Source organism: Euleptes europaea, chromosome 8 (assembly GCF_029931775.1).
Source record: "Euleptes europaea isolate rEulEur1 chromosome 8, rEulEur1.hap1, whole genome shotgun sequence".
Classification (NCBI taxonomy): Eukaryota; Metazoa; Chordata; class Lepidosauria; order Squamata; family Sphaerodactylidae; genus Euleptes; species Euleptes europaea.
This window is the reverse complement of record NC_079319.1, coordinates 37,650,476-37,667,576: the sequence shown is the minus strand read 5'-3', so window position 1 is coordinate 37,667,576 and position 17,101 is coordinate 37,650,476. Positions and strand designations below refer to the sequence as shown.

Sequence of the window (17,101 nt, the reverse complement as noted above, 5' to 3'; positions counted from 1 at the left end):
CTCTGGCTCCTAAAAATGGAACATAGTGAGAACTGAACACATGAGCACATGAAGCTACCTTATACTGAATCAGACCCTTGGTCCATAAAAGTCAGTATTGTCTACTCAGACCAGCAGCAACTCCAGGGTCTCAGGCAGAGGTGTTTCACATCACCTACTTGCCTAGTCCCTTTAACTGGAGATGCCAGAGATTGAACCTGGGACCTTCTGCATGCCAAGCAGATGCTCTACCTCTGAGCCACAGTCCCTCCCCACACCCTACAGGATGCAGGATATCTTGGAAGTTATTGGTTAGTCTCAATTGTTGTACTTGGGCATGATGGCCATGGAGCACGAGGTCACAGATCAGCTCTGGAGACTCCTAGATAGTCCTAATTATGTAGACCCATTTCTTCAGTTGGGGAGGAGGGGTATGGATGTGCCCTGGAGAAGCTGCTGTGGGTTGCAATGATACAATACAGGGCAGCCTCTGACCATCAAATCTCCGCCAGCTGAAGAACTAAGAAATCACCAATAACATGGAGGATGTTGTCTTTCAAGTGAGGGAAGTATAACTTTAGAAGGGAGACAAAACAGAAGGTGAGACTACAGACATTTAATAGAAATAGATCACAGAATGCAGAGTGGTTAAAAGAGCCACCCCTTGTACAATTATTTCTGCAATAAAATCAACCAGACTGGTGTTTATTTTTAAAGATACTGCTAAGTACAAGTCAGTGTGCTGAAATAGGTCTTGCTTCGTAGTCGTAGTCCCTAAGGACTAGGATGTAAACGGGAAAGGGCTAACTGCTGATTCGAAAGGCTTCTCTGACTTCATCTGCTGTGATTCCATCTCTGAGATCTGCTGATATATATACATGCCTGTACAAAAAAACTCTTTATATTTTCCACATAGCGTATTTTTGAGTTGCAGTCAATATGTTTGCATTTACCTTGGAGAAGAAAGGCAACTTGTAGTCGCGTCTCGATTCTTGGACACTGCACAATGTTGTATGTTCTTTAGCCATGTGTGAAGAACAAGGCTGCTCTTTTAATTTTTCCTGCTTTTGACTGTTTCTCAAGACAAATTGCAGTGTCTCTGAGGACACTTGTAGGCTAGTGAGAAGGAGCCAAGACAAGCACTGTGTTCTTGTCCTCCCATGAAGCCCCACACTTTGTAGGGGTGGTACTTTTGCTTCATTTCCTTTGGGCTTTAAAAGCTAGGCTGTGAGAAGACTGCTGGTTTTTAAAGAAGGTCACTTTGGAGGAAAGAAGGGCTCGTGCAAATAAGATACTGTAATACATACACACTGAGTTTTGGGAAATGTCAAACCCTGTGCAACTGTGTGAGGCCAGGACTTATTGCAATAAATGCTTTTGAAACAGAGTTTATTGTTAGATGCTGGAGACAGATGATAGTTAAACAAACAGGTTCCCCCCACTACCCCACCCCAAGATGATTTAAAAGAGGAATCGCTGTTCATGGTGCTCACAACATCTCACTTTTTCTTCTAGTAAGCAGTTTTTGCTGGCTTTAGCATTGTTCAAAAACCTGTGAAATGTGTCTGGATAGCGGTGACAGGGAGCAAACGGAATAGATGTGTTCTCTGTCATGTCAGCAAAGTCTCTCTGAGCACTATCAACTCTGTCTTTCATGCTGTTTTTAAGGCTGTCCCCAAGCCTTACTTTGAGGTTCTATTCATTTAAAGCACTGGTTCCCAACCAGGGGTCCGTGGACCCCCAGGGGTTCGCGAGAACTAAATTAAGGTCCGCGAAACAAAGTTATAAACCCATAATAAATTGATATTTTCAATTAAAAGTTCTCTATTATAAAATATATATTCAAATATTATATTAAGTTTAATGTTTAACTAACAGTTATGATTAAAGTTTATTTTCAAATTCTCAGAATTTTTATTTTGAACCTTGGGGTCCCTGCACCGAACAAAAAAGTCCTAGTTGTCCCTGGTCAAAAAAAGATTGGGAACCACTGATTTAAAGCATTGTCCTCCCTTCTCGTAAAGGAAATTAATGCTTTGAAAATCAATGTATGGATTTCATCCGGGAGATGGTGATTTAATGAAGTCATTAATTTAAAGTGATTAAAAAAAAGAAGCTCCTGCAAAATGGATTCAGCTTGAATTCTCAAAACATGATAGAGACAATGAGGAGTTAGTAGAAGAGATCTTTGATCCATCTTAGCTCCAGCTTTTGAGTTGATTGTACCAGAAGTTAGACATTCTTGAGTCTTTTCATAATCCTCTGCCAGTACTGAAACCAGCAGTGTGTCTCCTGATTATGGTTATGTATTGGTCCCAAGCACATCTATCACAGCTTTTCTTTTTTTTCTTTGCACATGTTCGTTTCCAATTTTTTTCTTGGAAGTCTGAAAGCATATCATACTGCATTCTTTTCCCGTTGTTTTAGTTTATCTTCACACCTTGGTGAAGTTGTCGTTGGTTTGCCTTGTGTTTCGCTTGGAGAAAAGCACAATCTGTTTGCTGCTTGAGGTAGGAAACCTGCCATAAGATCAAAATGCCTTCTCTGAGTATAATTTGAGAAAAAGAACCGATGAGAAGCAGGCAATCAGGCAAACTTTTGAACCTCTGGAGCTTGCAGGGAGGCTTTGAACACAACCCTGATCACATACAGCCTTCATGGAAATTAATATCTGAAAATAACTAAAGCTTTTGAGAGAGTGAATAGACAAAGGGTTATAAATATTGGTGATCACCGGTTCTAGTAACAACTGAGGGAAGCAGTGCTAACTTGATGTAGATTAAGAGCAATTTACTGTGTTCTTACAATGAATATGTGTACCTCATCATAGACAAAAAGAGGCGCTCCTATTTTTCTCAAATTTGCCAGCTACTTTAAGAAAAGGCCTGGAAATATAGCTGAATGGTGTGCAGTAATGGAAATAAACAGTAGTGGGAAGACTTCAGAAATGTTTTGTTGGGTGAGAAATGTATTAAAATGTACTAATGATGTTTAGGGTTGCCAGGTCCTTCTTCACCACCGGCAGGAGGTTTTTGGGGCTGAGCCTGAGAGGGGTGGGGTTTGGGGAGGGGAGGGGCTTCAGTGCCATAGAGTCCAATTGTCAAAGTGGCCATTTTCTCCAGGAGATCAGTTGTAATAGCAGGAGATTAAACAACATTACACAATCTAGTGTTCCTAGTTGCAAAGGAAGTATTACCGTTATCTGCAGTTTTAGTGTGGGGGGATGCAATTTTCTTTAAAATGAAGTACTCCCTTTTAGAATGACTAGGTTAATTTTGAGAAAGTTCTCTGAACTGTTTCTAGCCATTGAGTAACCACAACAGCAATCCTAGAGCAATTGGGGCAGCTGTTTAATGAGTAGGGCTGCCAGGTCCCCCTTCTCCTCCAACGGGAGATTTTTGGGGTGGGGATCGCACACGTGCAGCCGTGAACAATGCGATCCTGTCACTTCTGGTTTATTTCCGGAAGGGCTGCAGTGCAACGGGATGATTTACCACTCAATCTCCCACCTGGGGACAGAAACCCGAAGAAAACAACTGATCTTCAGGTGACAGAGATCACTTCACCAGGAGAAAACGGCCTCTTTGGAAGGTGGTCTCTATGGCATTAAACCCCATTGAAGTCCCTCTCTCCCCCAAACCACACCCGCAAAATCTCCAGGTATTTCCCAACCCAGAGCTAGCAGCCCTGTTCCCAGATGAGAGAGATCAGCTCCCCCTGGAGAAAATGGCTCCTTTGGAGTGTAGACTCTATTGCGTTATACCCCGCCGAGGTCCCTCTCCTCCTCAGGCTCCGCCCCCAAATTGCCAGGATTTTCCCAACGTGTTGGCAACCTTACTCTGGAATGAGAAGGAAAGGAGTGTTAGATGCTGAGTGTGGTGAGAGGAAGGGTGGCATCGGCCTTGTGTGGTACCCATTGTTCGGCCACCACTGAACACAAGAAACCTTGGCTTCAAATGTCCTCGACTGCTATTCCATAGCGGGGCAGGATTATTCAGCTATGCCTTCCAGTGTTCTGCTTAGTGAATTTTGAGTGACTGTCCTTTACTGGAATGACATTGTGTGAAACTTTTTTCTTTGCAGCATCGACTGACCCAGAAAATGCTAATTCTCACCCTCACCCCTTAGTTCCCTTTTTCTTGGCTTTTGTGTAAGGAATCTAAGTCTGGCTGTTTAGCAAACAATCCGAGAAATTTCTGTTTAGCCTTTACACTAAGTGCAGGTGGTGGTGGCTGTACCAGACAGGAAAATACTTACTTGGCTCATAATCTGCTTCTCCAGTGTCTTCTGTCTTTAGCTAGTGCAAATAGATAGAAACCAAAGTATTCTTTAAAAGAAAAAGGGGGAAAAAAAGAAACCCACTCAGTCTAATTACGGACTTCCAGTCTACTTATCTGAATGTCATGTAGTCAGGGCAATGGTATTTAACTTAAACTGCTGATTCCTCCGGCATCCTGCCTTTAGGTTACAGTCATGTCAATCAGAGACTGGAATGTTTGTACACAGACAATGGAGACAGGATTTCTCTGCTTGCAGACACTTGGATTTTTGTTCTTGAAATGCCTTTGCACTCTCCCAGTGAAATTGTCACCCGAAGAGTGAGGTGCAGGGAACTGTTTATAGAATCTCTTGTGAGGCTTCAAGGAATGGGGTGGGTGTGAAAAGAAAATGGAATCTGCAATTTAAAATAAATGTATATAATGTAGGTTGCTGGTGAGCTGCGTCAAGGCCCTCCCCAGTCAGCATCTCTCCTTTGTTGCATTTTTCGATGAGTGATGGGACCTTTTTTCTTCATTCTCTGCTATGCTTCCACTTAATTAGTTCTGCTGATTTATCTCCTACTAGTTAATGTTGCATGTCTAAATATGAAGTCTCAGGTGTGGGAGTACTGATCTTCTGATGAGTTGTATTCTATTCTCATTAAGGCTGGTGTCGCATCTTTTCCAAGCCAACTTTCCCATGGAAGTAGTCTCCTATAATTTTGTCTGCCATCCAAACTATGTTTTTTTTAATAATAAAAAAACAGAAAGCAAACCTCTAAATTAAGTTAGCATCATCACAAGCTTCTTCCTCAGGGAGGTGTCCTGTCTACAGAGCAAAGAAATGCTAACACAAAGGAGGCCAACCTTTTAGCTGTGAAGCCAATCAATCATTTTGCACAGCCCACAGCCCAGAGATATTCTCTCTAGAGGTTGCATTGGGGCTTAGGATTGTGCCGCTGGTTGACTAACTGACCCCAAGGAAGGGGTTTGATAGGCTCAGAGAGCTAAAAATGAAAACAGAGTCTTGGAAGCAAGGGCTTGCTTGGGGCTGATGTGCATTAAACATGATGTGCTCCATCTCATTGCTGACTGAGCAGGGTTAGGCATGCAGGGTTTCACCGTGCTGGGTAAAATAATCTGGACTGTCACTTAGGATGAGCTCTCTATCCAGCTGCAAACAGGAACTGAAATAGCAGCAAATAATGTTACCGTGCCAATTGCAACTGACATCCATGCTTCAGAAGTGCAGGTGAGTTTACCTTAAATAGCTCTGTAGTTTTCAGGTGCCCTGGAGCTCAAAGGAGCACCCAATTGACTTAGATTTGTAGAAATGTAATAAAATGTATGGAGGTGAAGAAGGGTGAGCACATGATTATATTACTATGCAAACTTCTATAGTTAGAGTCTACATGTAAGCAGAAGGGAACTTAATTGGTCTCTCTCTTTCAGTGTTACTGAGGACAGATGCCAGTATTCCTCACAAAAGAGGTTTTTTTTTTAATGTAAACAGAATCGAGGGGGTGTTTTTGACCTGGTACTTTTACTACAAGTCAAGTTTTAAATGGAATCTCTTTCTTTTTACAGAGTTTGAAATTTTAAGGACCAGAAACATTTGCACAAGGTGGTTGTTTAACTTCAGTATTGGGATAACTACAATGAATCAGTATTTCATTGCACTTATATGGACTGTGCTTGGCACTGAACTGCTACAGAGTCTCAGTACTACTGTCAAATCCCCAAGGTTCAGAGGACGTGTGCTGCAAGAACGAAAAAACATTAGACCAAACATTATCCTTGTACTCACAGATGACCAGGATGTGGAACTTGGTGAGTCTTTATTACGTATCGCAAGATAATTCCACGCAGTCGTATAGAGAAGCATCACGTTGAGACCTGAGGGGAAACAGTGTGGCCCGCATACACAGTGATGCAGGGGCTGCCATGTTTTCCCTGTGTGATGATACTAGAAAATCTTGTGTTGGATTCTCCCTCCCCAGTCACTTTCTGCTCCATAACTGATACTTGGCATATTTATCTTTCCACCACAGTATCACACGTGACAGATTTGGGAATCCTGTTTGGGTGGGGAAGGTGTTATATCAACTTTCTCCCTTCAGTTAATACATCTTAGATGATTGAAAGATACATTACTGAATCAATACATGTTAATGTTTAGCTACTTCTAATGAAATGGAAAATCAGGAAGCTGCCTGTCAGCAGTATTTAATTTTGTGGCTAATGGTCCATTTTCCTATAAGGTTTAAGCATTTGAAACACCTGATACATATTGTATCATGTGTATTCAAATTTCTGTTCACATTTTAACAGTAAGTTTACTGCAAGTATGATGTATTGGTGGCTAAAGTATTGGAAGAGGATTGGGGAGATCTAGGTTCAGATCCTTAGTCCTAAAGCTCACAAAGTTACCTGTGGTCAGGTATATCCAGACCTGCATTTTTTGAGGATACAATAGAGGAAGGGACAACCAGTGCATGCTGTCCTGAGCTCCTTTGAGGAAAGGCGGGATACAAATATGGTGGTTGGTTCTTTTTATATATAGTATTAATCTTATACATACTGCTATCTTAAAGATTATAGCTGATTTTTATTCTGATTATTTATGACAAGTGGGGAATCTTTAAGGACTTCAGGGGGCACCTCACTTTCCTCGGTATCTCTTTTCCCACATAGTTTGCTCTTTCTCTCCTCCTGGCAAACCCCCATATCCTCACCTTTCACTGTTTCCTTCTCTCCTTCCCACCCATCCACCAGCCAGCCTTTTATCTGCCCCTCATCTTCAGCTACATTTATTATTTATTTATTTAATTCAGTTATGCCCACTTTTCTGCACAATGGGGATCCAAAGCAGCTTACGTTGTATTCCTTTCCTCCATTTTATCCTCATAACAATTATGTGAGACACGACAGGCTGAAAGTGTGTGAGTGGGCCAAGAGTACCTAGTGAGCTTCCATGTCAGAGAGGGGATTTGACCAGATTCTGCTTTGAAACTAACCATTGTACCATACTGGATTTCGTGTGTTAGCTGCTGCTAGTCCTGGCCCTGATGAGTGCTCTCTCAAAGGCCAAAACAGGCCTGGACAGGCCTTCCCCATCTTCCTGCCTTTTATTGACAGAAACCAAAGCTTAAAGACTGGCAATACTGTTGTTCAGCAACCCCACATCAGCCACTGAGAAGGCATTAATTGCTTAAAGCAACAGGCATGGCTTCTATTTTGGGAGGGGAGGAGAGACTTTAAAACCCCATTTTTTAAAAACAGACTTCAGATTCTTCTGCAAACCTAGGGCTTTCTTCAGGTTTGTAGAAAGACATTTGTCTGGTCTGTTCATAGCTCCAATCTCTATATTTAAGTATCTACAGAAGAGGCCATGTTGAGAATAAGAGATATTGATTGCCCTGACTCAGGATACCAAATAATTCAGGCTTTCATATGATGAGATTTGTGGAAATGGCAAATATGCACCCTAGGTTGCTGTATAAGGAAGTTCCCTGGCAGGGTGCCCACTATTGGAAGCTTGCAACATGGAACTGCACGCCCAGCTTAAAGCAAAGACAGATTGGATATACATTTGCCACTCCCTCATGTTGCACATCAGCCCTTGAGGTGTATGTGTGTAAAGTGCCATCAAGTTCCAGCTGAGTTATGGCGACCCCAGCAAGGGGCTTTCAAGGCAAGTGAGAAGCAGAGATGGTTTGCCATTGCCTTCCTTGGAGGTCTCCCTTCCCAGTTGTGACCTTGCTTAGCTTATGAGATCTGACAAGATCAGGCTATACCATGCTGCCCTCCCTCCTGAGGTCATCTTAAGCTTTGCATATTGTGGTACGTCCTCCGATCTCTCGTGCTGCAGGTTGGAAATGTATCCTTCCCCATCCTTGGGATGTTGTTGATGTCAAAAGGAATGAAAAATTTCTAGAAAACAGTACCTCATTTATGTTAAGTGTTTTAATAGATACAACTGTCCAATTGCCATGGTTTATTACAGCCTATAAATACAAGTAGAAACCATTATTATTTTGAGCTGCTAGGCTACATGAGCAACTCACAAAGATACTAGATTGGGCCAGTTGTAGGGTAAAATTTCTGTGCACCTGCTGTTCCATAGGTGTATATGTCCAAGAACACCACACTTAAGGCCTAGGGAGGAATTGGAGGGCCATAACAGCTCGAAGCAGCTGGTGGGGACAATTGAAGCAGGGCCTTTGAGGATGAGTTATAGAACTATTTAAACAGGTGCTCAAGCTGCTGACTCACTGAAGCTATTATCTCTTCTGCAAGAGATAATGCTAATATTAGGGATTTATTATGACAGCTCTAATTTCTGCTGAAGTCATTAAATCAGTCAAATCAGCCTTTTAATACTTTTTAGGGTTGTTTCTATTGTAATCCCATAATTCTAGGACCAGAAATATTCAGTATTGTAGACAGAGAAATGCAATCATTCCCACCTGCATCTATAGCGTGCATCCCATACAAATCTGGCAGGCTTAAAGTTCTTGTACAGTGTTCTGAGTTTGCTCTCTGTTAGCAACTATGTAATTCTTGATATGGTCCTTTGTGTTTCTTTCAGGCTCCTTGCAAGTGATGAATAAAACCAGGAAGATAATGGAGAATGGAGGTGCCACCTTTGTCAATGCTTTTGTAACTACCCCAATGTGCTGTCCATCTCGATCCTCAATGTTGACGGGAAAATATGTTCATAACCACAATGTCTACACTAACAATGAGAATTGCTCTTCCCCTTCTTGGCAAGCAACTCATGAACCGCGAACATTTGCAGTGTATCTCAACAACACTGGGTATAGGACTGGTAAGACAGCACATTACCTTTAACGCATTGATTTTTTAAAAAAGTTTTCTTTATCCAGCCACACAGTTTCTCCGACAAATGGCATTTGTTTGCAGATAAGAGGGCACTGATTTGCAACAATTCTCCCTAGGTGCATTGTTATCTGCTGTTTCTAGAGGTCTGCTGAGCCCCAGAGAGGTCATTGGGCTGAAGCAGAAAAGAGAAGTGGGAATGTCCTACTCTGTGAAGACTACAGATTGTTCTTTCATGTCCAAATCTATTAATACTTCCTAAAAATAGGTAACTAGAAGTGGGCTCTATGCTCTGGATACTAGAGGGAGTACAATTAAATGTCTTACCCATAAAAATATATTACATATTCATATAGGGTAGGTCTGTCAATGGCTATTAGCCACTGTAGCTTGATGGAACTTCCATATTTAGAGGTGGTATATCTGACCGTATCACATTCTAGGAAGTGTCGCTGCCTTCAGGTCTGTGACCTTTGTGGAGGCATCTAGGGGGCTGCTGTTGGGAGTAGGTTGCTGCCCTATTTGGACCTTTATGGTACAATTCTTAGAAGGGTGTAATTCTGTTTAGGGTTGCACTGAAACTCTGATCTATTAAAGATTCTCTTTTACAGTTTTAGATAAGGTGAACAAAAAGTGTGATTATTAACAAGCAATTCTATAATAAAAAGATGTGAAAGGGTTAGAAAAATCTTGTCATAATACTTTTTCTAACAGTGAATAATACTCGAGGCTCTGATTGTGATCTCTATATTTGCTTAATGATGACTTGTTTAACAGGGCCTCTAGTCTTTTTCTGTGCTTTGTTGGGTATTGGAATTTTTTACATTGGCCCATTTTTCTCACCTGTCCTGTGTGAATAAAAACTAATTTTCCTAGATGAGTTTGTGTGCCTTTGGATTATCAAGAGGATTTATGGGTATGCATTACAATTTCTCTGTTTTGCAGTAGAGTTATCATGGTGGTGAAAGTGGCAATAAGCACGTTCTTCACTTTGACACTAAGATCTGATTTACACATTGTGTACTGTCTATCTGGCTGCTTGTTGTCACAAGCTTTTCACATAGGTAGCCATTGGCAAATTCGATCTTACACAAGGGAACCCGAAGGACCTGCGGGAGGCATCTCATTTCCCCCTCCCCCACTATTTCCTCTTTCTCTTTTCTGCAAGACCCCATAGCCTCTCTCCTTTCCTGCTTCCCTCTTTCCTTCTAGGGTTGCCAATCCCCAGGTGGGGTCTGGAGATCTCCTGGAATCACAACAGATCTCCCAACTACATTGATCAGTTCCCCCTTAGGATTGCCAGCTCCAGGTTGGGAAATTCCTGGAGATTTGGGGGTGGAGCCTTGGCAGGGCAAGGTTTGAGGAAGGAAGTGAAGTCAGCAGGGTATAATGCCATAGAGTTCACCCTCTCAAACAGCCATTTTCTCCAGGGTAACTGATCTCTATCAGCTGGAGATCAATTGTAATAGCACATTACCTTTGATACTTTTTGCAGGACAATGATTCAGCTCAACCCAACCCCTTTCTGACTATATATTACTCTTCCTACACACTTGACACTGAGAGACACTGTCCTTCAGTGTTACTCCTCTGAAGATGCCTGCCACAGCTGCTGGCGAAACGTCAGGAAAGAAAATACCAGCCCGGATAACCCACAAGAACCTATGTCTACAGCATTCCCCTGATTCAGCAAAGTAGTAACTTTCTCAAAAAAGGAGATAAGATTAGTCTGACATGACTTGCTCTTGAGAAGCCCGTGCTGACTCTTAATAATCAGATCCATCCTTTCTAAATGCTCAGGGACTGACGGATGATTTGTTTGAAAACTTTTCCCAGTAAAGGCGTCAAGCTGATGGGTCGGTAGTTACCCGGGCCCTCCTTTTTCCCTGCTCAGTTTCTCCTTCTCAGCCATTCACCAACCTGCCTTTTATCTGCCTCCCATCTCCAGCTATATTTATTATTTATTTACTTTTTTAACCCCAACTTTCTCCACAATGGGGACCAAAGCAGCTTATCTTATTATTCTCTCTTCCTTTTTATCCACACAACAACCCTGCAAGGTAGGTTAGCTGAAAGTATGCAGCTGGTCCAAAATCATCCAATGAGCTTCTACAGGAAGATGGAGAATTGAACTTGAGCCTCCCAGACCCTATTCTGAAGCTCTAACTGCTACACCACACTGCTGAACACCATACTGTTGAACGGTAACAAGCAGCCAGGTGGGACCTGGAGATCTCCCAGAATTACAACTGAAATCATGGCGAAAATAACGCCTTTGGAGTGTGGATTCTATGGCAATATATTCAGCTGAAGCTTCCCCCCTTCCCCAAACCCTTCCCTCCTCACACTGTACCACAAAATCTCCAGGAATTTCTGAACCCGGAGCTGGCAACTTTAGTCAGGCTTGGCCCCAAGATGCCTTCCCTCAAAGGCTAACATAGACCAGGAAAGGGCTCTGCCCCCTTCCCCCTTGCTTTCACTGACAGAACCAAATCTTGGAATACTGTGGTTGACTTGCAACAGCCACTGAGGGAATCCATTGCTTAAAACCACATGCACTCCCTTTATCATTTTCGTGTTTTTTTTTAAATCTCCCAATGTATTTTTTTTTTTTTTAGATTTCACATTTTTCTGCAAACCTGGGGTCCTTTTCAGGTTTGTAGAGAGATCTGTCTTGCCCATTCATAGTTCCAGTCACCGGATTGAAGTAGCCTTAGATTTGGCTGACTTCGTTATTAGAATATAACATGGCTCAGGCCAGTTTTAAATACAACAAACTTTTGGCATGAGAGGATTGCTCTAGTGATTTAAATTGGCATGCGTTCCAGGACAGCCTCTTTATGCAAACCTCATCCTTCATGGAAAGGCACCCACTAATGTCTTGTGGTAGTTGGTGTAACACATGAAACAGTCCTGAGCGTAAACAGTGGCAAATACTATTTACTGGAGCAGTATTGAGTTTTAATTTTGCTTTTGGCTTGGCTACCAGAAGTTTTACTTGTGCATCAGTTATGAAAATTGATACATACAGTTATCTGATTTTTTTTTTTTTTTGCTTTTGTTTCCAAAAATACTTCCATAAATTTCGGTAGAAAATTGGGTTATCTTTGGTCTGATTTATCAGTGGATAAATGGCTGTTTTTCAGCTTATTTTTGGTTTGGGTTTATCGATATGCAGTCTCTATTGCAGGGGTGGGGAACCTTTTTCATGCCAAGGGCCATTTCCATATTTATAACATCATTCGAGGGCCATACCAGTTGTAGGTATCTGGTGGGGAGAGGCTAGGGTTGCCAGGTCTCCAGCCACCACCTGGAGAAACTATGCAGAGAAGGAAGGGGAAGGAGGGAAAGGAAGGAAGAAAAGAGAGGGAGAGAGAGAGAGAAAGGGAGGGGTTCCCAGCTTCCCCCCCCCCTCACACACACACAGGCACGCCCCCGGCTGCGCAAGCGACCGGGAGCCATCAGGGAGATGCCTCTGTGGCTTCTCCCGCCTTTGTGCGCGCGTATATTGGCCTCGGGGGAGAGTGAGGGGAAGGCTGTGTAGGAGCCCACCGAGCCAGCGGAGGGTGCTACGCGGCCATCGGCAGGGCAATGAGAGTGGGGGAGAGGGGCAGGAGATTCGGGTGCCCCCAACAACTTTAAAATGCGCCGCAGCCAGGGCGCAGGCCGGGGAGAGCTGCAGGAGATTCGGGTGCCCCCAATAACTTTCTCTCCAGGAACAGGAAGCAGGGAGACTTGGGGGAAATGCCCCCACAGTCACCCAATCAGCTTTTAGTTTCGTTAGCGTGCTCTCCTGCCTCCCTGCAAAGCCCGAAGCGCCAGGAGAAGGGCCTGGCTAGCAATAGCTAGCTCCCGCTCTCAGCAGGTGGGCCATGGAGCTCCAGGCCTTGGCAGGCGGGCTGGGGGCCGGACAAAATGGCCTCACGGGCCAGAGGTTCCCCACCCCTGCTCTATTGAATAGAGATCTTGGATTCCTGTCTCATTACCAATGCTAATTTCTCCACGCCTACTTCCCCTCTGCATATCACACCTAATCCAATCATGCATGCTAATGTCATTCACTTGCTTTTGACATTTATATTGCCTAGCTAGTTTATCTCTCATAATCTCTACTTATTCACACTTCGGTGCTGAGGATGCTTTCCCAGGCAGAGCCCTTTTCCTAGTTCATTAAGCTCTTGTCCTGGTTGCTGTGCCCTTTCTGTAGGGTTAAACTGGGTGTAGTTGGTCTGGCTGGGTGAGATGGGAAAAGTTCCTTCTGGCTTCTCACAGAGCCAAGAATGTCTTCTTCTGAGTCTCCAGGAAGCTTGGTACTCTTTAGGCTGCAGAGGCTCCAAGCCTGACTGTCCACAGCTTCTTCTCAGCTGATAGCCAGCTGTCTCCCTTACCTCCATCAGCTGAAGCCTTTTATCCCTCACCTGGCCACTTCCTCCTTCCCTGCTCCTATTCCTGAGCAGGCCCTTTCTTTTAAGGAGGCCTTTAGCCTAGAGGAGGCCTTTGATCTATAGGGAGCTAGTTTGGTTTGCCAGTAGGGTTGCCAACCTCCATGTAGTGGCTGGAGATCTCCCGCTATTACAACTGATCTCCAGGCTACAGAGATCAGTTCACCTGGGGAAAATGGCTGCTTTGGAAGGTGGACTGTATGGCATTATACCCCATTGAAGCTCCTCCCCTCCCCAAACCCCGCCCTATTCAGCCTCCACCTCAAAAATCTCCCGGTAGTTCCCAATCTGAAGTTGGCAATTGTAGTTGCTAGCAACTAGCGGGAGTCCAGGGGGGCAGGAACATGAGGACACTGTTGGCAACAGTGCAGGGTTGTTATCCTCAAACTGAGGCTAACTTCTGATCTCTCAGAGGACATTTTGTACTCTGGAGAAAATGTCTGCTTTGGGGGGGTGTATGACATATCCCTCTGAGGTCCCTCCCCAAACTCCACAATCCCCAGTCACCACCCCAAAGATCTCCAGGAATTTTCCAAACCAGAGTTTGGTCGCCCTAGGACAGTGTGATGTCACTTCCAGGGGAAACCTGTAACACTCTAGGTATTACCAGAAATTCTGTGGTAAAACCATCAGGGAACTAGCAGCCCTGGATCTAGTCCTGGTTGCTTCCTCCTGTCTGCTTCTCCCTTGCTTGTCTCATTGGTCCTTCCCTCTCCTGTGCAACTGGGCTGCTGCTTTTTTCCAACTGTGCCTCTCCTCCACCCCTTCTCCTCCAGGGGTAGGGTACTATGGGCTGTGACAGGGCATTAATAACAGTGGATATTTTGCCATCCTATTCTCTGCTATGAGACTGAATGGTCGACTATTAGGAAAATAAAAATAAAGCCAGTTAGAAGTTTTAGGAAGAGTGTTCACGTTTGTGCTTCTTAATTGTGCTAGTTATCAGCTGTGAGAATTGTTCACCTTGCTAAGAGTTGCTGTTAATGCAAGCTTAATGGAGCATATTCAGAGAGGCTGCTGCTGTTGTGATCTAACCAAGTATGCTACATGTGTTTAAACAATGGAACTGTGTCTTGGGAACACTTAGCAAAACTGCCAGAATGCAGATAAAATCTGTCTCATTAAAATGCAAAAATCTGCATTTATCTTTGCTGTGTTATCCCCTTGAGCTCCATTAGAGACAATAATGAAAGGATGTTCCCTGAAATGGTATTACTTTTTAATGGCATTTTTATCCACTCAGCTGTACTTGGTATTTTTATTAATTATACAAACAGAACTGACTTCCTAATTCTCCTTGCTTCTGTTTCTAAATATATAAAGTTGCCTGCAGGCCATCATGAATAGTACTCAGACACGAGCAAGTCAAAAACTTTAGAACTGCAGCCAGTTGGAACATGTAGGTAGATTTTATGAGCCAAGTATCAAACAAGTGGAGAGGACTGTTAAAATAGCAGCACTGGAGGAAACTCTTGAAATCTAGTACAGAATGTTAGTTTGCACCCCAGACACTGGACACTGCTCAATATAGTATTTCCCATTACGATCATTTTTTGGCATGACTCCTCTTGGCAAAAGCCAACCCTGTCTGCCTTTGAGCTTTGTAAGATGGTTTGTAAGATTGAAAATGGCTAGCTTGGTCATATTAAAAGACTGGCCATCTTTGCAGCCTGGATGTGGTGATGGCTGCCAGCTTGGAGGGCTTTAAGAGGGGAGTGGACATATTCATGGAGGAGAGGGGTATTCATGGCTGTTAGTTAGAATGGATATTAGTCATGCTGCATACCTATTCTCTCTAGTATCAGAGGAGCATGCCTATTATTTTGGGTGCGGTGGAACACAGGCCGGATGGTGCTGCTGCACTCGTCTTGTTAGTGGCTTCCTAGAGGCACCTGGTTGGCCACTGTATGAACAGACTGTTGGACGTGATGGGCCTTGGTCTGATCCAGCCGGGCCTTTCTTATGTTCTTATGTTGATTAAGAAGTGTACTTCCATATTCTTTTTATCAGTATACTAACTTGTAATATATTAATTGATAAGTACGAAGAGGCCGTTGGCTGTTCCAAAAAGGTACAATAATCTCTTTCTGTGATCACCTCAGTTCTTTTTCATCTCAATCCTTTTTTAAAAAAATGGTTGGAACACAGAGCTCTGCATCTACAAAGGCTACTCCACTCATCTGGATGGAAGCAGAACTAATTGTATTCCTTTTCTCCAAAGGATCAGCTGTATCTGTTTAAATGAATGGGCAGGCCACACATAAAATGGGTTGTATCCTACTAGCGTTTCCATTTTGTCTTTTTCTGATTTTTCTACTCACTGTAGCCACTGTCACATATGACTTTAGTCTCATAGGTCGGCCTGCCATGTTACCTCTTTCTGGTGACTCCTAGACCTACCTATGTCACTTCCAGTTGTTGTTTTTTTTACCAGATGTGATGTGATGCTGCAGCCAGTGTTGCAGCCTCCCATATTTCTGGCCACAGCACTCCTGCTGGTTGCTAGGCAACCCAACCTTTATCTCTGCTCTCTCTCTCCCCCCCCCCCCACTCTAATGAGCAGTGGGTGCAAATCAGGATGGGGAAATAGCACCAGACAATACCACAACATTATTTATTTTTGGCTGGAAAACTGGAATTGACATCACATGTCATCTCTTTCAGAATCCTCCTGACTGTAGACCATCATGCAATGCAGTGATGTCATTTCCAGGTTTTTGGCTGGAAATGATGTTAAGGCATCATACAATGCCATTCCCACCTGTCTCCACCCTTCTGAGTCTCCCACCAGTTGTCATCCAAGGGCTGGCAACTTTGCACAGATGTTTTACAAACCCAAAAATAGCCTTATTGATGGTCAGAACTGAGTCTCTCCTCTCCCTTTTGCCAGTGGAAAAGCCTGCTAACTGTGGGCATACATTACAGCCCACATGTGAATTACCTTTAAGACCACTCTGGCTTTCTATTCTTTCATTTGATCCAACTCACCATATTTTCCAGGACTGTCCATGTTTCTGAATTGGGGGAGGATATTAAAAACTATATTGTGAATTGCTAGAGTTGTCATTCTTCAGGGTTCCCAGAGACACTCGAAATTAAACCTTGGAATGGAAGTGGATATATTTTGTCTGTAGGGTACTTAGGTTTATCCATGTGAACTCTAAGGCACCATGCTGAAAAGACTTCTACACACTAAACACTACTGCAAGGCTAATGGCTTTTTGGAGCATATCCATAGCTCATACGGGCAACTTCAAGTTGAGGGAAAGGGTGCAGGAAGAAGCCTAAACTCTCCCTATCCATGTGCCGTGGTCCTGATCTAAATATCACACAGCTGAATATTAAGTTTAAAATTCACTTGGAGCTTTGTGTGCCACTACTATTAGAAGTTTGGCAGTTGACCATATAGGACAGGGTATTTTTGGTGACAGCATTGTGGCTATGACATTCTGTCCTCATGAGATATTTTAGGTGCTATTCCTTGTATGTTTTAGGAGGATGGTTAAAAACTTTTCTTTGCTTGGAAGGGTTTTGGTTAGTTTTTGAGTATAGACTAATGTGCTTATGAGATTAATTTTT

At 43.3% G+C, this 17,101-nt stretch overlaps 1 protein-coding gene across 4 annotated transcripts in view; it reads left to right on the top strand.

Moving 5' to 3' along the window:
• The window catches only part of SULF1 (sulfatase 1), a 110,972-nt gene that overhangs the window by 46,323 nt on the left and 47,548 nt on the right, over positions 1–17,101 (top strand). For 3 of the 4 annotated variants that reach the window (XM_056854060.1, XM_056854059.1, XM_056854062.1), the window contains 2 exons: positions 5,826–6,068; positions 8,830–9,069. In XM_056854060.1, the coding sequence (XP_056710038.1) occupies positions 5,897–6,068; positions 8,830–9,069 (412 nt within the window). In that variant the 5' untranslated portion in view covers positions 5,826–5,896. Of the gene's footprint in view, positions 1–5,377; positions 5,491–5,825; positions 6,069–8,829; positions 9,070–17,101 lie in introns of those variants that run through there. The other variant, XM_056854061.1, reaches the window with a different exon arrangement.